The sequence below is a fragment of the Nilaparvata lugens genome, chromosome 5, assembly GCF_014356525.2.
Source record: "Nilaparvata lugens isolate BPH chromosome 5, ASM1435652v1, whole genome shotgun sequence".
In the NCBI taxonomy this organism is placed as follows: Eukaryota; Metazoa; Arthropoda; class Insecta; order Hemiptera; family Delphacidae; genus Nilaparvata; species Nilaparvata lugens.
The window spans coordinates 14,974,638-15,001,536 of NC_052508.1; the positions used below are offsets into that span (position 1 = coordinate 14,974,638).

The 26,899-nt window shown below is 34.8% G+C and overlaps 2 protein-coding genes across 2 annotated transcripts in view; one reads left to right on the top strand and one right to left on the bottom strand.

Moving 5' to 3' along the window:
- Nucleotides 1-4,199: 4,199 nt before the first annotated feature.
- LOC120351245 lies at nucleotides 4,200-6,027 on the bottom strand. Its single transcript, XM_039427723.1, has 2 exons — nucleotides 5,577-6,027; nucleotides 4,200-4,538 (listed from the first exon to the last, which is right to left on the bottom strand). The coding sequence occupies exons 1-2, from the start codon at nucleotides 5,876-5,878 to the stop codon at nucleotides 4,235-4,237; spliced, it is 606 nt and encodes a 201-aa protein (XP_039283657.1). The 5' UTR covers nucleotides 5,879-6,027; the 3' UTR covers nucleotides 4,200-4,234.
- Nucleotides 6,028-6,580: 553 nt separating this feature from the next.
- Nucleotides 6,581-26,899, top strand: part of LOC111063155 (calpain-C) — a 126,126-nt gene continuing 105,807 nt past the window's right edge. The window contains exons 1-2 of the mRNA XM_039429387.1: nucleotides 6,581-6,809; nucleotides 16,262-16,399. Of these exons, the coding sequence (XP_039285321.1) occupies nucleotides 16,262-16,399 (138 nt within the window). The 5' untranslated portion in view covers nucleotides 6,581-6,809. The remainder of the gene's footprint in view (nucleotides 6,810-16,261; nucleotides 16,400-26,899) is intronic.

Consider the following 26,899-nt stretch of genomic DNA (forward strand, 5'->3'; position numbering starts at 1 on the left):
CTTCAATGTAGCATATTACTTTCATGATAGTTGACTTTCAGTGAAGACAACTCCCTACCTACTTCTTTACTCAATTCTACTGTCTCACTATGGTTGACTTTTCCAACAACAGTAACTAGGCCTACATTTTCAGAAACTTGAATGAGTTGATCTTGTAACTTAACACTACTATTATCATGCTTCAATTTGTTTTCATCTTCATGATTATCGCTCAATTTTTCATGTGCATCTTTCAATAGAAGGTTTATACTAACCTGCTCTAGTCTAATGCTAGTACATTCTTGCTTCATATCATCAAACCTAGCATTTTGATTTTTAAACATTTGGTCTAACTTAGCATTTTGCTTATCAAATTTAGCATTTAACTCATCAAATCTAGCATCTTGCTCATCAAATCTAGCATTAAACTTAGCATTTTGCTCATCAAATCTAGCATCTTGTCTATCAAACTTTTGTGTTAAGAACTCTATAAGATTTATATCATTTTTAATGTTTGCCATTTTGTAATATGCACTGATTCATTAAAACTTGATCTCTCTTGAACCGACTTCCCACTCAGCAACAAACCATTCATAACCTATCAAGATATCTATCCTACCGATAATTTTTTATAACCAGGGATTTCATGGTGTACCATTTGGGACATATTTATTTTGTAATTCGGTCCCACCACAGGGGTAACATTTGCCGTGCTACCAATTTTTCCTTAAATGGTTGGAATAGCATTTAACACCTATCAACCTAAGGATAGTTGTCGGCTCCAATGAAATAGATTCTTGATAAATTGTGAATGGATCTATTGCCTATGAATGAGAAATCCAGTTTTCAGAGCAAATTAACTTATAATCTTCAGATGAATTTTGGCAAAATACAGAAATATAGGTACAAAGAACAATAACTTACAAGTCTAAGCGTCTAAAATTACTACCTACGAACTAAGTACTTAACCGTTTACAGTTGAAAAACAGTGGCTTTGGCTGCTAGTTTTGTTATCAACAAAATTTAATAACTTTGTCACGTGTTTTGTCTGCAGCTGTAGTTGTAGGGTAGGGATGTTTGGCGAGGGGGTTGCGGGGAAGATATGATAAAGAGTCCTCGAATGTCGCCTGCGACAGTTGAGGACACATCCTACTTTTATACCAGACTGTACATTTCGGCCGTTCGGTATTTGAACTCAGGTTCGTCGACGTCAATAACCGAATCTGCAAAGTCTTCAGAATGTCTCAGACAGCACCAAAATAATTATCATTAAATAACTAGATTTTTACCGGAATGAATTTTTCATTCTGGTTTCAGATAACCTGCGAGTCGGACCGTTCGTGTTGTTATAAGTTGTAAGTTATAAGTTGTTAGTGATGGATATAGAAGAACTAATTTCATTAGTGCAGTTAAATCCACCGATTTGGGATGAACGAATGAAAGAACATTCTAATAGGAACATAGTTGATGCTTGTTGGAGGAAAATCGCCTCACAAATGAAGATTGATGGTAAGTAGATGTGATAGATATTTAAAAATATTAAGTTATACCTATTTCGATTTATTTTAATTCAAAGTTTTTAAATGGCCGCCATTTATTTTTTCACTGCATCACTTTATATATTTTTTCTTAACTGGCCACAACACTTTAAAAGCTAACCTTATTAACCCAAACAAGACCGGTAGATAACAAAATTGTTTCTACGAAAATGGGCTATGATAGTATTGAAATTATACAAACACAGTATACAAAACTCAATACTTTTTCAGCTGTATTCCCAAGAATACAGGGTGTTTCTTTTTAAGTCGGCCACGATTATGATCTTAGTAACAAATGATTTTACAGCAAATTTTAAATAAGGAACTTCACCTTATTACTGCTTATTAAAATTTTGTTACTAAGGTAAATGCCCTTCCTTCATGATGTTTTTGAATTGTTCACTTAATTTAAGACTTTTTCTCCTAACCACACCTTTAGAGGCTATTGATTGGTAACACTGGAAATTCCGAAAATTCAGCACCTCGTTTGTTTTAAATGAGCAGTTTTAGGGGAAAAATATCAAGAGTAAAATGTCCTAAAATTATGTAAACAATAATAAAAAATCACAAAAAAGAGGTAAATTCTTTTTTAATAAGCATAACAAATAAGGCAATGTTTCCCTTTTAAAGTTTAATGTCAAATAATTGTAAATCAGTTTCTAACAAAATACGTCTTTACAAGGATAATTCATATCATAAAAACAATCAGTTGCAATTGAAATTTTAATATATACATTTTATGTCAGTAGTTAATACACTTTTAACATTGATCGATTGAATGTGAACATTATTGATTGATTAAAGTTTTGCTAAAAAAGGCAGTTACATTGACACAAAACCCTTACACTTTTAATTGTGTTTGTAGATAAGCGGATATTTTTCAATAAATTTTGCAAACGTGTTTCTGATTTCCTTTGCGTTGTCCAATTGCCTGCCTTCCCTTTGACACACCAATGATTCCCCTAGGACCTCAACCTCTGTCATATGTCTTTGAAAGCCTTCTCGATCTATTATTGTGTTGTGAATAACGCATACACATTTAATCATCATTTCTGTCAACTCGACATCCGTATCTAGTACTTTTGAAAGTATTCTCCATTTTGCATACAGGATTCCGAACGCACACTCAACTGTTTTCTAGCTCTTGAATGTCTCTTATTGTAATTCCTTTTCGTTGGGTCCGAGTTCTTTCTCTTGTAAGGTGTCATTAAATGAGGCAGCAGCGGGTATGCTTCATCAGCCAACATCACAAAAGGAGCTTGGACATTTGTATTAGGCACCATTTTAGGTTCTGGAAATGTTATATCTTCAGATTCAATGAATTTGTGCAAGTGAGATGCAAGAAAAGTTCCACCATCACTTTGCTTTCCATAACCTCCAACGTCAACAGTTATAAATTTGACAAACCACTCTCTGTCTCAGACAGCACCGTATCGCGCATGCGTTAGCAACGGATTTTTCCCGTTCCATTCAGTCAGATCTTTGAATGTAACGTTCTTTGTGATGATGGTTACCGAGCACTGTAACTGGAGCCAATCGTCATTCTATTTGATGAAGATATTATTATCCAATGATGATTTATCATTAAATTCAATATAATAATCAATATATTATCATTTTATTTGATAAAAGAAAGAATACTTTTGAAAAATATAATTAATAAAATATAACAGTTGTTATTTTTAACTGTTGTTAAAAAACACTATAACTAAGTCAGCATATTGTCATTTCAAAACAAAAACCGAACCCTCAACCTCCCCTATTACATTTAGAACATCAATAAACATAACTATTTTAAAAACCTCCAATCCCTTCCAGCATATTGCAATTTCAAAGCAAAATCCTAACCTATCTTTCCACCTTTGAAATATCAAAAAGCATTATTCTACCTGGACCCTAGCCCTTTCTAGCATATTGCAATTTAAAAGCGAAAACCTAACCTAACCTTATGGAACATTATTAAAAATAATCCAAAAAAAACCCTAACCACTAACCCCTAACCCCTTCACATTTAATAATTTAGATTTCAAAGCAAAATCCTAACCCCCTAACCTATCCATTCACATTTGAAACATCTTCTAGCATATTGCAATTTCAAAGCAAAAACCTAACCTATCCTAATAACACATTATTAAATATAACCTAAATAAAACCTAACCTCTAACCCTTTCATATTTAATACTTCAGATTTATTTGTCATCTTTAGAACAAAACATAAACATGTGGTTCATTTCATGAACATGTTCACAAACATGTGGTTCATTTCATGAACATGTTCAAAAACATGTGGTTCATTTCATGAGCATGTTCACAAACATGCGGTTCATTTCATGAACATGTTCACAAACATGTGGTTCAAAGCAAAATCCTAACCCCCTAACCTATCCTTTTACCTTTGAAACATCAAAAAACATAACTCCACCTAGACCCTAGCCCCTTCTAGCATATTGCAATTTTAAAGCAAAAACCTAACCTATCCTAATAAAACATTATTAAATATAACCTAAATAAAAACTAACCCCTAACTCTTTCACATTTGTTGAACAAGACAAGGATAGCAACACCATTGCAAATCGTACACTATCATTATAACGTGGACCTCACAATAGATACTCGAAGAATACTTTTGAATAACTATGTTATAACTGTGACTGTTGCTGGCCGTTACTCTGTTTCTGAGACAAAGAGAAGCTCCTTAAATTTGTAGGATGCATCCACTAAACCTTGCAGAACAATAGAAAAAACTTTCTATAATTAAAGAACATTGCAGCCGAATTATCTGGACACTTTATTCTGATATGTTTGCCATCTAGACAACCAATCACGTGTGGGAAGTTCCATATTTCAGCAAAATCATTAGCTATTTTACTAAAATCTTCTTCTGATGGTGTAGGCATATAAAGTGGTTGCAATTCATCCCATATTGCCGTAACTGTCTCCTTAACAATATTAGCAACTGTAGATTTTCCCATTCTAAAAGAGAATGCCAATCCTCGAAATGACATACCCGTTGACAAAAACCTGAAACAAATTCCTTATATCAATATAACAAACTGTAATTGGTTTCAGAACCTGTGCTTCGGAAGAAGTGGAAGTACCTGCGGGATCAATTTAGCGTAGAGTGCAGCAAAATAAAGCCGGCAAGATCGGGGGACACAGCCGAAAATAAAAGTGAACCTAAATGGCCTTACTTCAAAGCTATGGTTTTTTTGAAAGATGTAGTTAGACCTAGAGCATCTTCAAGCAACTTAAAAAAAGTACCTTCCGTCAACGAAGAAGAAAATTATCAACAAAATGAGGAAAACATTGTCCTTGATCATCAGGAAACTGAAGACACAGCCGGAACTGAAGTTCTCTAGCTGGGGAAGAACCGCTTACTGGTGACTTGGGGGACGTCCATTCTGCTGTTTCAAACGAGCCAAAGGAACTTTCAAGTCTGCCAAAAAAAAGGAAGCAAGTGATGGGCAATTTACAGTACAACGAAAAGATATTGCAGCTGGAGCAACAGAAGATAGCTACAATACAAAATGCTCTTCAGAAGGAACCTGAAAATGATGATTTGATGTTTTTTAAAAGTCTGTTGCCGTTCATTTCAAAAATTGCCCCAGAAAAAAAGCTTAGATTTCGGAGCCGGATTCAGCAAATTGTAGATGAGTTTGCTTTTGGTGAACACTCACACCAATCTACCCCAGTCGCCCAGTATACAAGCAGCAGGCCATCTACAGCGAGCTCTTGTTATGACAGCAGGCCGCCATCTGTCAACAACAACTACCAACTATCAATGATGACATCCCCCCAAGGAACATTTCCGCAGAATCAAGGGTAGTTCTCAGGAGGCACGAAATTCACAGAGTCATCAAACCTATATAATCCTAATTATGAGCAATTCAACTAACACATTAAGCAAGTTCTGTGTATTTTTCTATTATTAGATTATTTAACAATTTAAAATGTTCAGTCTGATTTTAAAAGTAATGCAATTAAAATAATGTTTTTTTCTAATTTCTTATTACAAAATAATAAATAATGTAACTGAGAAAAATTTGTTTCATTGCATACCTCAACGTGATATGCAGTCTCTCCTCTGGAAGAATAGGGGTTTTGTGGTAATTCGCCCAGTTTTTGGTAAGCTTGTGTTCGATTTTCGACAGAATAAAATAAAATGTGTTCGGGCTCATCCTGAAATATTCGAAAAATCTGTTCTCATCGGCCAGAAGCTGCGGAAAAAGATGTGAGTATTCCCCGTAAGTAGATCTTAACTTATTAATAGGATGCACTTCACTTCTCAGAGGTCTTAACTTCGTCACCACATTGTCAGTAAGCAGCAGTAAAGCTGCTGTCTCTTCTCTTGTAAGATCCATGATACACTGATCACAAACGGGCAGGTGACGTTTGCCAACCTGCCAACCTGCTTGCACTTTGGACACCTCCAAGTCAGATACACCAGAGTCAGATATTCGGCGCCGAAAATCTGAATCTGACTACCTGCTTAACCAGCGTGCATTGTGGACGTACCCATAGACTGGTTTTTCCACACATCTGTGTAATCACTGCTTGTCAGCTGATTTATGATGAATAATTCTATAGTCTGATTTTTACTCTAATATTGACGTATGAAGGAGGCTCTTTTTTCCTTTTATATTATCCTTGAAATGCAAAATTTCCAAAAATTTTGTAAATACGCTGACACACAATTAAAAAAGGAACCAACATACCTGTCAAATTTCATGAAAATCTATTACCGCGTTTCGCCGTAAATGCGCAACATATAAACATTTAAACATTAAGAGAAATGCCAAACCGTCGACTTGAATCTTAGACCTCACTTCGCTCGGTCAATAAAATTAAAAGCAAATTAAAGCAAAAGCAAAAATGAAAATCAGTCCTCGACTGTCGCGTCCCCACACGCAGTGGGTACCGAACTTGTCACATCATTTTAAAATTTGGCGCCGCTTGAGATAGTTGTGACTCCTGCCGCTGGATAGATGCAACATGATGCCGCTAGATGGCGTTCAGTGCTCAAAAATTTACCCGGCGAAAGGACAGTCACCTGACACGTGACACGTGGAATGGAGAAACCTTTGCTTCAAGTTCTGTTCTTTCTTCAGTCTGCATTTTTCAGTTCAGCGTTCTGCGTTCAACTTCGCAGCGCTAGTCGGTTGTGAATTTGTGTGGTTAGGTTGCTAAAGTGCTCAATTTCAGTGCTCAATTTCGTTTGTTGTTTTTAATTGTGAAACTCCGCGGCTCTTTTAATCTCTAGTGTTGTGCATTAATGGATTAAAACCGTACAAGGTAAGATAAATAATTCCTCTTGTTGGTAAACAAAAGCATGTGTGTAGTGTGGGTTGACCGACTTACGTAGCGAGTCAGTGACAACCTGTTAGATCTTCATTCTTCAGCTGGATTTGCTCGTACCAGTATCATTACCAGTGAACGTGACCGGCAAAGTGAAAATATAATTTCCATGAGTTCCAATTGAACTTTTCTCACTCAGTCCGGTAGAGCTACTTCCATTGGAACTTATGAGAATAATAGGCTACTGTTATCTCTGTACCGGACACGCGTTCTCTGATACTGAAGTGTAGGAATCCAGCTTCATTTCAAATCAATGCTCTGTTGTAGCAGATGATTCCATAGTGAATTTATGAATGAAAGCCCATAGAAACTGAAATTTGGCTGAGGAAGCCCACATGAGCTCCAAGCTTGTGCGTGGTTGATGAGACGGATTATGATAGATGAGTGGACCTATATACAGCTTCAGATGAGCTCCGAACCATCGGGAAGCGATTTTTAAAGTCATAAATGATATTTAGAGGAATTCTGCTTCTGAGGAGTGGTCACACTTACAACGGGAGTAGCAGGCGCATGGATTTTAGATTATAATTATTATCGATAGCTTATCAGCGCGAACATACTCGTAAAATAACCAATCGCTTTCCAAGCACTGTTTTAGATAATTCCATGGTGTGTGCAAATTTTAGAGTAAAATTATAATATTTGCCTCAACTCACACTTACGCGACTCAGGTCGAGAAGAAACTCGACTCTAGTCGAGAGCATGTGTTTTCAAATGGTGACAGTCGCGGAGACTAGAGTCGACTGGTCTGAGTGTCACCATTTGGAAACACATGCCCTCGACTAGAGTCGAGTCTCTTCTCGACCTGAGTCGCGTAAGTGTGAGTTGAGCCTTACTGTTATGGAGGACAGTGCTGCCAGATTTTTCTGAAGCTAGAAAGCCTGTGTGAGAGAAAGAGCGAACCAGAGAGCGTAGGTCTAAAAGAATCAGCTTTGAAACGGCAACAGTGTGCTCCTATTCTTGTAAGAGAGAACATTTACCATAAAGCCCCTTGGGCACCGTGTTAAGGTTCGCACGGAATATTATAAATTAAGTTCCATTATACTGGAACAAATGAAGGACAATGAACATAATGTGATGAGAGAACTCACACTTACAGCTGTAGGTGGGTTCCGAACCGCCGAGAAGTGATTTTTCTGTAAAGATGCCAACTGCTTCTCTCTATGTAATCTGGGTAATTTGATAAAAAAAAAATTGTACGTGCGGGGATCGAACCCGGCACGTCCTGATTGCTGGTCAGGAATTAAGCTCCCGGGGACACCTGTCATGCCGCAGTTCTGATCCCACTTTGATCATGCAGTCGGACGATTGTATGACAGCGTAATAGACGACAGTATTGAATGAGGCAGGTCTCACCTACTGTATGTCATATACCGGACCACCCCTCCACCAATCACAAGTGTGTCTCACCTATGACAAGTGTGTCCCCGGCTTTATACCAAAAAGTATGTACACCCTGTGACAAAAGTTAGTAATTCCGGCATAATATACAGATTGTAGAATGTCCCACGAAATGTGTAACAACCGAATACCATAGAATAGATTCTAGAAGAAATTTTCAACAAAAAAATGTCCAGTAAAATTTTCTTATATCAATCTTAGTTTTCGAGATGTTATATAGATTTTCCAATATTTTTTGAAATGAAAAAACGGCTATAACTAGAAAACTTTGAGACAAAATCTGATTCTAAAGATGTGGTTGGAAAGAGGGCGAAATTTCCAATAAGGTCCATAAAATTTGTTCCATTGTTTAAGTTTTTGAAACTGAACTTCACGAATGAACTTTTTCAACTTTGAGCGCTCATGCGAAGTTCAAAAAGTTGGAATAGGAAGCTCAAGGAACTTGGAAGCTCAAAACAAAGCAACACATTTTATGAACCTTATTGGAAATTTTGCCCTCTTTCCATCCATATCCTTAGAATTAGATTTTGACTTATAGTTTTCTAGCTATTGCCGTTTTTTTTACTTTCCTTGCCCTATTACCATAGGTAAGGAAAGTATTGCTTTCCAAAAAAAATTAAGGTAGGCTACCCTAATATCAAGTTTTCTATACGTTTCAAGGTCCCCTGAGTCCAAAAACATGATTTTTGGGTGTTAGTCTGTGTGTGTGTGTGTGTGTGTGTGTGTGTGTGTGTGTGTGTGTGTGTGTGTGTGTGTGTGTGTGTGTGTATGTGTGTATGTCTGTGAACACGATAACTCCATTCCTAATCAACCGATTGACTTGAAATTTCAAACTTAAGGTCCTTATACCATGAGGATCCGACAATAAGAAATTCAATAAAATTGAATTCAAAATGGCGGAAAATTACTAAAAAAACCATGTTTTTCACGGTTTTCTCGAAAACGGCTCTAACGATTTTCTTCAAATTTATACCATGGATAGCTTTTTAAAGCCCTATTAAAGCTCTCGAAAACGGCTCTAACGATTTTCTTCAAATTTATACCATGGATAGCTTTTTAAAGCCTTTTTAAGCCCTATCAATTAACATGAGTCTCATTTCTGGGAAAATTGCAGGAGCTCTGTAATATTCTTGAGAAAAATGGCGGATAATTACTAAAAAACTATGTTTTTCACGATTTTCTCAAAAATAACTTGACCGATTTTTTTTCAAATTCATACTCTGTATAGTTATTTATCAGCTCTATCAACTGGCATGAGCCTCCTTTCAGGGAAACTAATGGGGGGTCCACCCCATCCTTGAGAAATGGACTTAGTAACCTCCTTCTCGTGCATGAGGTAGGTAGGTAGCGCAGTTCATAAAAAGAACACATAGTCGAGATATTTCATCTGTAGAACAGCTGTTTTGACGACTTTAAAAAAATCCATCGAATTTCACTATTTACACAAAGGAAAAAGTACTCTGAAAACAATTTTAGATACACATAATATTTATACAGAAGTCTGATCGTAGTTTCAAATATGAGCAAGGAAAGTTGTGTGAATGTACCACACCAGATTTTTTTTTCAAAAATATCGAAAAGTCTCATTAATAGCTGTCAAATTCCTGATCTAGTATTGAATGTTGATTCTTGTTAATAATCATCAATGATATCTTATAATATATTCATCAAGAAAGAATATTTTTCATGATTCAATAATACATTTTCCTAATCAAGATTAAACATTCACGTAATTCATTAAATTCCTTTGCAGTCTACTAACGATTTGACGCGGAGTTGGAAAAGGATAGAGCCACCTGCTTTTCCTAATGACAAAAAGATAGCGAACTAATGTTAATCAGAAGCGAAAGCTGTCTTTTTAGCCTGACTCTTTGCAGCCCTATCATTCCCAATGACTTTATAACGTGTATTTAAATTTAACTATTATAACAATCAAGTCCAACTATAATTTCACTATATAGCAATCAACGCCTAGCAATAATGTTGAGTTCTGACGCGAATTAAAAAATCAAATCCAATATAACTCAATATCCGTCCATCCGTCCTTTGCTGCTAATATTAAATGCTCATTAGTACTATTCGTATAGAAAAATATAAACTGAAGTATTATACTCTCTCTGGTATTAGTATAAATAGGCCTACCCAACTAATTAACTCTCTCTGTCATTAGTGAAAATGTCAATGAACGAAGCACCAGGAAGCTTCAACTAAACAGTAAATTTACAAAAAAAAAACATCATTCACATTTCAAATAGTAGAATGTTTTGAACATAGTAGATTAGTTGATCAATGGAATAGTTGATACGTGTCACCAGGAAGCTTCATCTAAACAGTAAATTTACAAAAAAAGAGAAACAACTAACATTCACATTTCAAATAAACATCAATCACATTTCAAATAGAAGAATGTTTTGAACATAGTAGATTAGTTGATCAATGGAATAGTTGATCCATATCACCCGGAAGCATCAAATTAAAATTCCAAAAAACAAAGTAGAACAACTTTAATTTCAAAGAGGAAATTCCCGGGCTGAAAATAATTTTTGAATAGTAGCGCTCATCGAATTTCCATCTAGCTGTTTACCCTGTTGTCAATATTTGCAAAAGAAGAAATCTTCGGGGTGAATTACAGCATTTAATTTGGATTTTCGTTTAATAATAATAATTAATTCATTTGCATTTGAATAATTGCAATATCTCAGTAATTTCCATCTGTAAAAGTGTATAAATTGAACCTAATGAATAAGACTTTCAATTTCGAAAGTATTTAAGAGTGTTGTCATCTGCAGTGTCATCTGTTGTCATCTGTAGTGAGGTCCTCGTTATAATGGCAGTATTTGATGATGATACATTTGGTATTTGACACATTGGTGTTGCTATCTTTTTCTATCATTCGAAAAAGCAGATAGCGCTACCCATTTCTAGCTCCTCACCGTTGCCAGATCGTTTTCAACAATGTAGAAATGATTATTAATTAACAAAATATTCAATCTCAATTGTGAACATTTATTATTTAATCATTGAAACATAATAATCTCTTGACAAATAAAATGATATCGATTAAAATAATCGAGATTATTGTAAATAATAAGACAAATAAAATGATATCGATTAAAATAATCGAGATTATTGTAATAAGAGATTATATGTTTCAATGATTAAATAATAAATGTTCACTTTGAACAATTAATTACGACATAGCAGTCAGGTATTTATAAATAAAAGCTATTAGCTTCTACTTACATTAGTGTAGCGCTTTCGGACACTAGAAACACATTAATTGTTCAAAGTGATTATTAAACAAGCAGTTCGTAATGGAATCAAACATTGAAGAATAAATGTTCATTGAGATTGAATATTTTGTTAATTAATAATCATTTCTACATTGTTGAAAACGATCTGGCAACGGTGAGGAGCTAGAGTGAACGAGAATGAACAGTCAATATTACATCAGATATGCCTTTATCAGCTCTCCTCTACAGTAGGCAGTGTCAAGGCAGAGAATCGGCAACGCTGTTCTCCTATCTTTATTCCACTGCCATTATAACGTGGACCTCACTTCGGATAATAGCGTACACTCATAGAATAACTACATCTTATTTTATATATATCATTTCTCTATGGTACAACTAAGCATTATTGTTAGCCTGTGACTGTGAAGGTACGGCACTTTTTAATCCTTGGTCTAATGATTACTATTAGTTCCAGAGATGAATATCATTCTCTTCTGCTCTTTTAAAATATTTCGTAACATTTTGACATCTCGTCGATCGCAATTTCGCCCAACTAACCCATTTCATATTCACACTGAATGAATCCATTGCACAATCATATCTTTGTAAATCATTGTCGTAAGATGTGCTCATCGTTTGAGTGAGTGAGTGAGAGAGAGAGAAGTACTACTTATTGTCCTATGTCTTTGTCGCTTTTATCTGTCATGCGTGACTTGATGGTTACCGAAGGATTATTCATACATATTATACCAGTGATAATAAAAAATGTTGAAGGGAAAAGTGAACACAATTTTCTTACTCTTGGTAACCAACCGTGAAATTGTGTTCATTGTATTACGGATAACTTTAACAGCTTATGCTCATTTTTGAATCTTTGTTTTATTTTGTTTCAAGTTTAACCAGTGGAAAAAATGGATATTTGTCAATACCTCAACCATCTCTGTTCCATTTATATTATATCGTTTTGTTTACCAGAGATAGATGATGTAATAACTGAAACCAGTATCTTGATTTTTAATAGATTTGTGGTTTGACAATATCTAGTGCTGGTTGCACAAAAGCCGGTTAAATTTTAATCATGATTAATTTCACGAGAACCAATCAGAGAAGCTGAGATAGAAATCGGAGATTTCTCGTGAAATTAATCATAATTAAAACTTATCGTGCTTTTGTGCAACCGGGCCCTAGTCTTTCAATTCAGTACTAGCAGGTAACCCGTGCTCCGCAAGGGTCTAAATTAAAAACTTGAAAAACTGAAAATTTGAAGAATTTAAAATAGGTCTATTATCATCCTCGTTAAATTAAGAATCTATGAATGCAAAATTACAAGTTAATAAATTCAGTATTTCAGACGTGATGATGCGTCATTCGTGAATTTCCTATCCCGATCGTGTATAAGCCAACTCTTCCCTTTATTATATTATTTGATGGATAACTACCACAATATTATCACAGAATAGGTACAGAATGGAAACTGTCAATCAAACGCCTATCTAACCAATGCTTTTTACATGGCACAAATACTAGACACGTCACGTGACATTAGGAAGTTCCTATCCTGGTCTTCTGCTTAGCTCGCGGCAGTAAACGAGATCAATTGATCCGGATCAGTAAAGTGATCAGAACCTTCCATCAATACTATTACAATGCTTCTAACAATACAATTCTTATACTTTAGGAGCTTCCTAACAAGATGGCAGATTTTTGCGCCAGGGTACTAGCCAAGTTTCCATACTGTGATATTATCTTCACAACTAATCAGAAGGATTTTTCACGTTAATGTAATGTATCACATTAGCAGCTCATATATTGCCTTTTCACGTATAGGAGAATTTAACAGATTATGCGATGGAAAGGATACTTACGAGCTCCTAGAAATATTTTAGAGGGAGTGGTTGGCTGCGTGGTTGCGCTGATAAGCTACTCCTACAGTATATCGCCATAGATAAAAAATAGCATAAGCTTATTGCTTATGCTATATTTTATCTTAAGATATCACTTAGATAAGTTGAGATTCATGCACCTGTTACATCCTTTGGAAAGGTGACCACTTGAAGAGCCGACTCCTCTAAATATAAGTTATTAGTTTACAAATCGCTTCCCAGTGGTTCGAATCCCACCTTGCTATAGGCCCACTAATAACTCGTCTTAGCCCTAGAGCTTATGCAGGCATCACCCTGTAAAACATTGATAAACTGGTTTGCTGGATTCTCACATATCAGTGTCAGTGAAAGTGGCCGGTACAGTGAGAATACTATTCCCATAAGTTCTAATGGGACTATCCATACTCGCTCGGCCGTGCTGAGTGGCAATAGATCCATCAGAACTCATGCAAATTATATTTCAACTATGCCGTTCACTTCCTCTGATACTGATATTTGGGTGTCCAGTTTAGTTTAAGTATGTTTTGTTTATCCAATTCGCAGTTCGCAATTCACCCCTACACACAGACATATAGTCTTGTAGGGGTACTCTTGTAATAATAATACTATTAAATTGTATTGTATAGTGCATTTTAAAGAATAAAGAATTTTGAATTTGAATTTGTATTTTGGAAATGAAATTTCATAATCCAGACCCTACTTGATTATAAACGTTATTGATAAGCGATTTTTAAGCATGCAGGCTACTGATGCAAGTAACATGTGTTTGCCTCAAGCCACCAATGACAAGGAAGATTGGTTAATGATTGTCTCCATTAATAAAAATGATTAATATTGAAATCAGAGTGATTCTAGTTTCTGGCAACCAAACCTTACGTTCGTTCTCAAATATCGTTTATAAATACGGACCTCTGTCTTGCAATTAATTTGAAACAGTCAAACAGTCGTTAAGGCTGGATCAATTACATTGTCTTGAGGTGAAAAAGTAAATTCGTATGGGGAGTCCCTTGCGGGAAGGGAAAAAAACTTTTGGTATTGAGAGGGTTTGAACCCGGTATCTCTATGCTGCTACGCAAGCACTCTGTTCACTAGACCACGGATCACTCCTGTCTGAGGTGAACACACACAACAGCAGACTGATGTATGCAGGCAGACGGAGAAACAAATCAAACGTGTTCATACATACGTGAGCAGTCATATATAGAGACAGACGGACGTCTGTTTGAGATCAGAGACAAACGAATAGAGCATTCATTTCTCTATGGTGCGATGCAACATTCGAACACGTGGTTGGAGCTTTCCTCCGTCTCTCTGTATACGTCCGTCTGTTCTTTACCCCATCAAACAGAAACAAGAACGGTACCTAGTTAAATTTTACATCGCAAGGTACCGTTGCGACGTTATTTACGAGGTTATTCATGTAACAGTGCTGCCAGTTGATTTCATAAAAACTTTTACTGGACAGAATGTGAAGAAGAAACTGGTCACATCTGATTGGACTTTCGCTTTGCTTTTGCCCGACGATTGAGTGGCCGGCCACTCGAGGATTTAATAATAATAATAATCCACACGGTTTGATATGTGCTGCGTTTAGTCCATCAATTATAGTCCACGTTATAATGGCAGTATTTGATTGACATTGGAATTGTTATCCTTGTCTATCGTTCGACAAAGCAGATAGCGCTTTTACTTTTCTAGCTTGGCACCGTTACCGTTTCTTAACAATGAATAAATATAATTAATTAACAAAATATTCAATCTCAATCATGAAAATTTATCATTGGATCATTTAAAAATATATTTTCTTGGCGAATAAATGGTTACTTTAAACAAGAATTAACAATTTATAGTCTACAGATGGAGATTACTGAGATATTGCAACTATTAATATGCTCCCCGGGCTGACAAATAGTTTTTGAATGGTGGCGGTCATCGAATTTCCATCTAGCTGTTTACCCTGTTGTCAATATTTGCAGTAGCAGAGGTCTTCGGGGTGAATTACATCATTTAATTAGGATTTTCGTTTGATAATAATAATTAATTATAGCATCAGATATATCGGTATTAACTATATTCGATAAAAAGCAGTGGCAAGGCAGAGAATCGGCAACACTGTTCTCCTATCTTTCTCACTGTCATTATAACGTGGACCTCACTAAAGAAACCGGCTGTTCCAGTTTGATGGAAACATCTTTACGCATCATTGGGCCTTAACTGCCACTGTCCAATACAAGTTCAATGAGAAAGTTTTATGCTCAGAGTTGGATGAAACGCAAAAAATGCATTCTAGATTAGAGTGCTGGAGTCATAATTTGATGATCTATCGGTGAAGATTGTTGTCAAGTGAGAAATAGCTTACAGTACTCGATGTAGATTGATGGTGGCTTGAACTACTTTCCATATCTTATTCCTTGACATCACTGAAGGAATATAATAATAATTATTAAACGAGAATCCAAATTAAATGCTGTAAATCACCCCTAAGAGTTCTGCTACTGCAAATATTGACAACAGGGTAAACAGCTAAATGGAAATACGGTGAGCGCTACTATGCAACAATTATTTGTCAGCCCGGGAAACGAACCCGGTACCTCCTAATTGCCGGTCAGGAATGCATACCCTTACACTAAACTGACAATCTCTGGATAGCAGCGCTCATTTTATGAATAAATAATTATTTCTTCAAATAGGGTACTTAGATTTTCTATTACTTGATGAATAAGAGTAGCCCTCACAAAAAGTTCATGCATAATGTATGTTGTTTCAACATTTCTTGTAGTCTATGTGTTTTTTCCTCAAGTAATTTTGTATAATATAGTTATAATTTTTGCATTACTTTTAAATAATTTTGCATGACTTTGTTTGGTTTCAGATGTCGGACTTTGAGCGGATCAAGCGATCTTGCCTGAAACGCAATGAGTTGTGGGAAGATCCGGATTTCCCCGCCACCCAGTCCTCAGTGTTCTACCATCAAACGCCCCCCTTCCAGTTCCATTGGAAACGACCAAAGGTGAGAAAATTATCTTGAAAATGTATTTAATTCGCAGATATCACTATTTGTAATGATATATTTCATTATTTCGCACTGAACTATGTACCAATCTATTGTTTGTACCGGTACAAGAAGTTTGGAAAATTCTCTAGTTTTTGCAAATTCAGAGCAGAAAATTCCTCATGTTATGTAAAGTCAATGAATTCAAAACATACAAAAATATATGCATGATCTCTTCATATTATCACAACAAATTTTATCACAGACTTCACAACAATTTTGGAAAATGTTCTAGTTATACTGGAAATTCAGAGCCAAAAATTCACCATATTATGAAAAGTCAATGAGTTGAAAACTTACAAAAAATAGATGCATGATCTATAAAATCTTGATTTCTCCATATATTATCACAGGATCAAGCCATATGATCACAGATTCAGTCAATAATTGGTTGTCAGTGATATACAGCTTATTGCTATAGTCAATCGCACGATAATAGTCCGTTGGAAATTGGAACAGATGAGTTCCTCCTAAACCCCCTCGCACTCATAGTCACCCGCCAATTCGTCAGGTATATCATAGAAATATTAATTTATCTTCATTTATAATCAGCAGTGGACAACGTTGTACACAACTGTTCCAATTTCCATCGGACTATTTTTGTGCGGTTGACTATAGCAATAGCTCAATAAACTGTATATCACTGACAATCAATTATTGTCTGAATCTGTGATAATATGAATAAATCATGCATCTTTTTTTTGTAAGTTTTCAACTCATTGACTTTTCATAAAATGATGAATTCTATTCTTGTCATCCTATTTCTCACAAACTTGCTGCTTTCAATAGCATGGTCTATAGAGCACTATCAATAGTTATGAGCCATCATGATTTTGATATTGAGATCACTAAAATTAAACAGATAGCTGTCACAAATGGGTATGAAGAAAGTATGGTGGACAGATTATTGAGTAAAATTAATAGACAAATTTCAATCAATTCTAGCTTTGTAGGCTCAAACTGTGAGGAAAAGACTTGGATAACAATCCCATATTTAGGCCTTGTATCTGATAAGATAGGTAGGGAATTGAAGAGGAATGGATTTCATGTTGCTTTCAGGACCAAACCGATTTTAAATAGTCTATTTAGCTGGAGTAAAGACAAAAATTGATATTTGGGATAAAAGTGGGGTGTACAAACTTAACTGTGATGATTGTAATGATTGTTATGTGGGTCAAACTGGTAGAAGTGCAAAAGTAGAATTAAATAACACATCAGAGATTGGAATAAACAAAATGGGGAATCTAACTTTGCAGAACATTTGATAACAAATAATCACAAGTTCACAGTTAAGGAGAATGTTGAGTTTCTGCATTTTAATAACAAAGGCAGATCTTTGAATATTCTAGAGGCTTTAGAAATAACAAGAGTAATTCAGGAAAAATTCCCAGTATAGTTTAAATGACCAGATTCATTTCAACCAATACAACACTACGAATTTAGTTTTATCATAAAATTGTAAGCATACATTAGTCAATAGTTTTTCCATTTACATATTTGTTTTATTATCTTTCACACTTGTTTTCTTGGTTCTTATTTTGTACTGAAAGTAAATTTTGTTATCATGGCGATTCTGTTGCTTAAGCCGCCATTTTGTCACACCGTTGAGTGGGAGGAGACTGTCTAGCTGGGCTAATGGCAGGCGTTCATGCCCTCGACCAATAGCAGTACTTGCCTACTAGTATAAATTCTGCTGCTCTTGTATTTAGTTTTAGTTTATCAGAGATTGACAATGGTGTAATAACCGAAACCGGTCTTTCTAATTATCAATAAATCAGTGGGTTTTTTTTACAAATTTCTCAGTCTTTTTCATTCAACATTGACTTTACATAACATGAGGAATTTTCTGCTCTGAATTTGCAAAAACTAGAGAATCTTTCAAACTTCTTGTGAAATTGAAATTCTGAAGTGAAGAGATTGGATTTTCAAGTGATCAGCCTCTACCGGTTTCCTAAATATTGAGGAATATTTGGCGTGGTGTTGAAGCCTCTGTGTCATTCCACTAACAACAACCATATATATAATTGAATGAGCAAATTAATCGACTCCCATATTTCATGCTCTCGTTAGATTATGTCAAAAGGCCCTGAATTGATCAGTTGCGACCTGAAAACTCTGATACCAGACCTGAGCCAGCCACTCGATATTATTATTATTATTGAAAAATATTTTTTGTCTTAATAACTAAGTAGCCGGAGATCAATTCTGATCTCAAGACTAAAATAGTTGCAATTCAAAGCAGAGACTCATTCACTCTTTTCCAGATCAGAGGCTTAGAAACTTACGTACAATATTAGTTGTACCAAGGACTGCTGCTTTCTGCATAATTCTCATATGCCAGTTCTCCAACTGCAGTTGTTCCATTGCTTGTCTCAATTCTTTTGTGACCAGTCCATTGGCAGACACTACTATAGGGATTATCACCACGTTCCTTAATTTATACATATCTTCCAGTTCAACTGACAGGGGCTGGTATTTTCTTTTCTTTTCGGCAATGGTACTCACAAGATTCTCATCAAGGGGCACTGCCACATCAATTATGTAAGCCTCTTTATTCTTTCTGTCATGAAAGATATGTATATTATATAATAATAATAATAATATTATTATTATTATTATTATTATTATCATCATTTCATGCCCATAAAAATCATCTGAATTTGAGTATATTCATTTGTGAAGTTTTCACATTCTTTATTATAAACTAATCTGAATATTACAGTACAGTATGTTCCTCAACAAAAAGAATATCTTCAATCAACATTTCATTTTCTACTATAACTACAATCACCAACATTATTAGTTATGAAACAGACTTTAGAGCCTTGATTGAACAATCTCGACCGATAAAGCGTGGATAGAAAGTAATACCGTAATAATGGCAGTGCATTCAAAGTACTTATCTCGAGTATTACTCGTAATAAGGTTACCTGCTTGCTTCTGAGCAGCTGGCTTCATTAATATTGTAGGTTGATACGTTGCAAAATGGACAAAGGTTTTGCAATTTATTTGAACCATTGGAATGATTTGCAGCAAATTGAAGAGAGAGAAAGAAGAGGGTGGGAGTAAGAGTAAGATAGTTGTAAGGAACAGCAATAGAGGAAGGAGTGATAAACAAAGATGGTGAGAGAGACAGTGAGTGAGAGAGAAATTTTTGAAGAATATCGAGTGAGAGAGAAACTTATTGGACGATAAGGGAAGAGTAGATTGAAGAGAGAAAGTGAAAAGAAAATGAAGGATCCACGCGGACAGGGAAGTTTAAATTAATCCCAACTTGAGTCTATCATTATTTAAGAGCAGCTTTCTTTTCGGAATACGTTTGTGGATACGTCATCTCTATTGGCGTAACGTCATTCCAGCACTGCCCAGCTCATTGTACGTTACTGTCATTACTGTGAAGTCGATTTTTCACGTTTGTCTCATTTGATTGTAAAAGATAGTCATTAGAGGCATTTGAAACAGATGGGAGGTGTATTAAGTTGTATGCTTTGTTGATCGCCTTCAAAAATAATGATGACACATAATTCTTTAATCAACATGAAACTTTCACCAAACTTTGTAGACACTGCGTATTGAGCATGAGATGATCTTGAATTTTGTAACATCCACTACGAACTGCTATATGTTTCAGCAAGTTTTAACTCTGAAATGGCGACTTACAGACTAAAATAATTGTGAGAAATATGGAATATCACAATTATTATTATAATCTGCAAGCTGTTATTTCAGTGTTGAGTTCTAACACTGAAATGACGTCTTACAAACCGTAATAATTGTGAAAAATATGAAATATCACATATTATTATAGTCTGCAAGTTGTTATTTCAGTGTAAAAACTTTAATTTTGGTCTACGAGAGCTAATAATAGACGTAGTACTATCAGGACTGTACAATTGGAAGCGAGGAATTCTAATCAGTATAAGAACTTGGATACAGACTGGGCTAGACTTTTGATCAGTAAGGCGCACTTATCTCATATTTTTTGTCAGTGGCATGATTTCTGTGTAAGATGGAAGTTTATTTTTTCTATAATGAAAATGTGGAGGGACTGGGAAGGGCGGAATATCTGGATAGCTTGTAACAATCAAATTTTCGAATCCATCAACATTTTTGAGACTGAGTCAAATTTTCAAAATTTGGGAATCTTTGTTCTAGATTACAAAGATCTCACAATTATCCAGTTTCTAGATTCTTGGAACGCATTCCATAGACTATATATGATTTATGATTGATTTGTAACTGTGTGTGAACTATGGTGATTCAATGTTGTAACAAACTCAAAACAATTTTCGAAATTAAATTTCAAATGACCGTACCTCTTTGGTAATAACGACAGTTAATTTGTCCCTAATCCTAATTCACAACTATAACCCTTCATCTTTCAGTAGTTAGTATATTGGTAGTCATTATCCAATTTTAAATTTCTACATTTCTCTCATTTCTACTCTCTTGACACTATATTTTAAATGTGTCACTTATTATTATAAAATGATCTAATGAATGAACTGTTCATATTAGCTTGAAAATGGTACCCCATATCAGAAACAAGCCATACAAAGCGTGTTTTCAGGCGTTTTCAGACGGGGTTTTAAGAGTCGGCAGGGCAGGAAGCTCAATCAGCTGATGATCAGCCAATCGGAGAGTTACCTGTCCTGCCGACTCTAAAAACGCCGTCTGAAAACGCCTGAAAAAACGCTTCATATGGCTTAGCCCTTATCAGCTGAAACTGTTGACTTACTGAGCTATTGTTGTAAAAATGATATTGAGGTAAATATACCTATTGGATAAGAACGACTAGATATTGTCAAAACAATTGATATATTAAAACAAAAGATCAAATAGTTTGAAAGCCATTATTCATTTAATGAACCACGGATAATTTTGATCAGATCCCTTTCTCATTTTTGACAGAGCTCGAGCTTGTATTTCATTGTATTTCTAGCTATCGCATGGGTAAGACCTATAGGATTGTGAATCAAAGTCGAAATAGGACTTGGAACTGACAAGTTCAAAGTTGAACTTATTCCTGCACGCAAGCAATTATACAAATCAAGTTAAACGGTGTGAATGAAATTGAGTGTGCTTTTGAGAGAAAAATTTCGCTCTTAAAAAGACGTTACAACTCACAGCAAGTAATTTAGTAGCAGAGTAATCTAATATTTTAGAATAAATGAACATCCCTGTGTAAGGTGTCATCATAGTAAAATAGCTTATAGCTATTATTAGCACTGGATAGCATAATAGAATAGATTTCCATGGTTTACACTCTCCTACAGTTTGAAGCAGCTTCAGTCATAATGTTCAAATCTACATAATATATCATCTAGTATTGCACTGTTCATTTCTATAAGTGGAATTCCTAATGAAAAATTATTATCATAGAGAAAATTAGAGGAATTCCTATGTACGTGTAGCTTAATTCTACATTAAATTCTCTTGTCAATTTCACGATTCAATTTATTGAAATAACGAGAGTTTGATTCTTTCCTTCTTCAATGAAAGTTGAGTGGTAGGGAAGACTAAAAAGTTTCAACTCCGCCAAAACAAGAATATTTCTATTTTATTTCAGTATTTCAGACTCTAATAGTAATGAATGATTTTAAATGACAATGCAACATCAATATACAGTCATCGGAGAACAAAAGCTTTACCGGTATCTCAAATTATTCAGCTAATTTGAAAATTTTAATTTCAGTAGCTCTTCATTATACGTACTAAATTTCCAATGAAACTTGTCTATTGGAAAGATACTATTATCAAGATACTTCGACGTCTTCAGCTAGTACATGTTCCAAGACATAGGCTTCTTCAATTTGAATATCATACAGTATATAAAAAGGTTGTAAATAAACGATTGCATAAATGAAACTAAGAACACTTGAAACCAATTGTTCAATCGAACGAATCAAATCAATTCTCTGTGTAATTGTAGTGCACCAGTGATAGATGAATAAATAAATAAGTCAAAACTCGATTTGGGATTCAAATCTTTCATCACAAAGACCTGAGTCAGCCAGGTCACTCGATATTATTATTATCATCACAAAGTCATTCAAATTCCGATGCACTCAATTCAAGTCTGATGAGCATGTATAAATAACAACAAAATCAAAAATCGATCGCCACTCTTGATTATTATTCAAGTCATATTATTTTGTGAACAACCTTGGTTGCGACCTATAGTGAAATGAACACTCTGTCATCATTCCTTGATTATAACATGAGTGCTTGAAATTCAATCGATGCTGACCGTTCAAAGTGAATTATACTATATAAAAGAGGTTAATGTGGACGCTTGAAAATGCGCCTGAAATCTCCAGATCACGCAGAGAGAATGAACGCTGTAACGAATTCGAAATGTCGCACATAAGTTGAGAGCTACCGGCTTACTACTGGCTACTTATTAAAATACGTGCGCCGACTGGTCAGGTTTAAGTTAGCAGCTTTCTCCTCAGCTGGACGCAACTTGAAAATGCAAGGAATATATATCTATATTGTACTATATGTATAGGTATATTCATGTACTTGTGAGGTACGGAATATGTACAGGCACAGAAGACACTTGGCACACTAGAAACTGGAACTTGACAATTACGTTTTCTACTTCTCTAGTGGACAAGATAGGAAAAAATACACAGGTCCTCAAGTCAAGAGTGGATTCTATTGTGATTGTAAATTCACTACGTTAGAAAATCGGAAATCCTCGTAAATAGAATCAATATTCTTATCATTCTATAGATGCTGACAATTCAGAGTGATGAGTGAATCTGATGATAAAACCAAGATTTGCTCAATATTAATTTATAAAGTATTTTCATAATCAATCAACTGTTGAAAATTGTGGATTGAAATGTGTATCAAATAATAATCCATTTATTCATAATAATCATTACATCCTTTACTATTAAACGAGCAATTTATGTTTATATGTTTAGATGTTCATTTGTTCAGATATGTTTATATTTATCTGTATGTAACCGGATCTCGAAAATGGCTCTAACGATTCTCACGAAATTTGGAACAAAGTAGGTTTATGATTTGAAAATTCGAATGCACTAGGTCTCAACCCTGGGATAACTCGCTGAAGGACATTAAAAGGATAATTCATCCTTCGAAAAACAGCTGAGACTTTCGTCGTCTGTGGATAGTAAAAAAGTGAAAGAGCGAGTGCATCTGTGGAAAATCAAAATATCTCATCCCCGAAATTCACAAGCTGGCGTATTGCCAAACTTTAAAAAAATAAATACGACCTAAAAGATGAAGAAACGTTGAGGGATTGAAAGGGCAAATTAGTCATAATTAATCAAAAATAATAATAATCATATTCAAAATAGAAACATATTTTCGTGATGTTTCCAAATTCATCAAATAGTTAAATTTTCCTTTTAATTCTTCAACCCTAAAACTTTTTTTAGCAGATGTACACAGATGTTGGTTGGCCTTGGCATGTTTAGTATTTTGTTTATAAAGTGATGTGTTCAAACACGGTAAATGATGAGACAGTTTTAGCAATGACCATTTTCAGTATTCATAGTGTTGAATAACAGTCCCTTTTTGGATAATAGGTTATTCTCAATTGAAAACTTATTATATAGTTGTGAATGTTGGGCAAAATTTCTACTCTAGAAAGTCCAACTCTCCAAAGTTTACTCCAGAGCGAAGCTCGGTCCCCCGATATTGATTATTAATGATCGTTCGTTACCCACACCTCGTCACCTATAGTGAGGTTCGCGTTATAATGGCAGTAATTTATTAGCATTGGTATTACTATCCTTGTCTATCATTCGTCAAAGCAGATAACGCCATCCTTTTCTAGCTCCGCACCGTTGCCAGATCGTTTTTCAACAATTTAGAAGTATAATTAATCTACAAAATATACAATCTCAACTATGAAAATGTATTATTCAATCATTGGAAATATAGAATCTTGACGAATAAAATATAATTTCTATCATTTTCAACAAGAATGAACAGTTAATATTACTATCGGTATCAGCTACCCTCTATTAAAGGCAGTGGAAAGGCAGAGAATCGGCAACGCTGTCCTTCTCTCTTCCTCCACTGCTATTATAACGTGGGCCTCACTATATGTGCTTCTCCTTCTCCTTTTATGGTCAAGTGATGTAGGGAAGGGTTTCCTCGATACCCTTTCTGAGAATGGACATCCAGTCTAAAGGTCCAAACTTTACCGTTTCATGTGAAAATATCACTGTAATACCTCAATATTCGCATATTTCTCTGCTCAATATTATTGTGATACGCTTCAGTCAGTATATGATTCATCATATTATTTTACTCTTACTGGTAATTATTTTCAACGCTAGAACGTAAGTTGAATTTTGTTTTGTTAACACATGAATAAATTAATCTGAATTCTGGATAACTAGTAGTTCTGTGAACAGTAGACCTCGCGCTTAGTGAGTTACATTGACCTGTTGTTATGTTTTCTCAAAAATTAATAAATAATTTATCAATTAAAAATGTCTAGAAAAAATCCTAAATAAACATAGATCTTTCTCTCCTATATCGTACCGTGACGTGTCGTCCCGGAATGTGAATGTGAGCGCTGTTATCAGGTCTGGCTGCAACTGTCTACAACGTTGATGGAAAGATACAATTTTCAAGATGTTCGATGTTTTTGAACGGGTAGTATTATCGTCAACTGTTTACTAACGTTAATGGAAAGAAACATTTTCAAGATGTTCGATGTATTTGAACGGGTAGTATTATAGTCCACTAGACAGCTGATTTATGATGAATAATTCTATAGTCTGATTTTTACGGTAATATTGGCGTATGAAGGAGGCTCCTTTTTCCTTCTATATTATCCTTGAAATGCATAATTTCCAAAAACCTTGTATATACGTCGACGCGCAATTTAAAAAGGAACATACCTGTCAAATTTCATGAAAATCTATTACCGCGTTTAAATGCGCAACATAAAAACATATAAACATTTAAACATTAAGAGAAATGCCAAACCGTCGACTTGAATCTTAGACCTCACTTCGCTCGGTCAAAAATCTACAATATAGAAAAACTTGATGTCTGCATAAAGTGATGGATACGGTTTTCGTTTCACTTGGATGTAGAGCCAGCTTGTGATTGATAGCGATTGATAGTTTAGCAAGCCTATAGGTGGCTGGGAAAGATTGTCGGATCTGATTCAGGAAGTTATAGGTTTGCTGTGAATATGATTCGGTTGTAAAAGCGGTACGCTGTACGCAGGTAGCTTTCCCTTCCGTCTTTGTTGTTCACGCTATAAAAAATTATACGATCTTCGAGAACCGATTCAATCCACGACCAATCTTTAATCTGTAGTCTGGATCCAATTTGTTTTCGGTAAAGGTTTGTCGAATGTAACTTGATTGCAGTCTCCCAAGTAATGCTGATGTAACTAACCTCCACAATCGTGAGTGAAAAATGATGTACCAACTCTATGTACCCATTCATTATTTTAAATTAAATAAAAGACTAAGAAATTGTCAAAAACTACAGATTTCTTGATAGTTAAAAAGACCGGTTTCGGTTGTTACACCATTGTCAATCTCTGATAAACCATAATATGAATAATTACCTCAATATCAACTTTTCAACTTCACAAAAATTATTCATTATTTGTAGAATAATATATCCATTGCTCAGCACTATTATTTCCTCGTATATTCACATGGTAGAATATAATATTATTTGTTCTTGGAGAAAACAGAGGTGACCTTATTTACCTTCTTTGTAAAATACATCTATTGTTCAGGACTTCATAAGTCCAAGTTTATTTACAAAGTGGAGTCTATTTTTTCATGGAGTCACCTTCTTTACTTCTTTCATGAATGCTGCAAATGATGAAATTGATTATGTTGAGATGAATATGTTGTTTCTCGGCTCCTAAATAAATTATAGTCTCTACTCGCACATGGAAATCCTCGTCTATGCAAGGAATTGATTCTTTTATTTATTTAAATAAAACATTTATCTTTTAGTATAGATCTATAAAGATTAATAAAGATCTAGTTATTAAAATTCATAATATTACATCGTCAACAACAGGTAATAACCCAAATATGCTTCCTCAACACAACAATAAGTACAGTATACAGTTTAATCAAAACAAAAAAAAAATTAAATCTAATGTTTGAAAAGAAAAGAAAACCACTCCTAAATTATTTCTTGATAAAGTTGATTGTGAAAATGGATATATCAAGTGATGAAGGAGAGGTGTTATGAATAAAGATGATGAGAGAGCATGCAGTATATTATGAATAATAAGATGAGGGGGTGATAATGATAACTGCTAGCAAAGAACTTTGAAAATAAGGGGGGTAAGAATAAAATGAGTTTAAATGTGCAAATGAAAGAAAACTAAAGTCAAAAGAGTAATATCTTTATAATGACAGAAATATTTACGAAAAATATGGCTGCTGATTAAAAATTCAGTTATTAAGTTTCTCTCTCAGAAGC

Excerpts from the sequence above, each read along its gene's own strand:
- LOC120351245 (XM_039427723.1), bottom strand. The coding sequence starts at position 5,878 with ATGGATCTTACAAGAGAAGAGACAGCAGCTTTACTGCTGCTTACTGAC. Across the intron at positions 4,539-5,576 it reads AGACTGCATATCACGTTGAG|GTTTTTGTCAACGGGTATGT; the intron begins GTATGCAATGAA and ends AATTTGTTTCAG.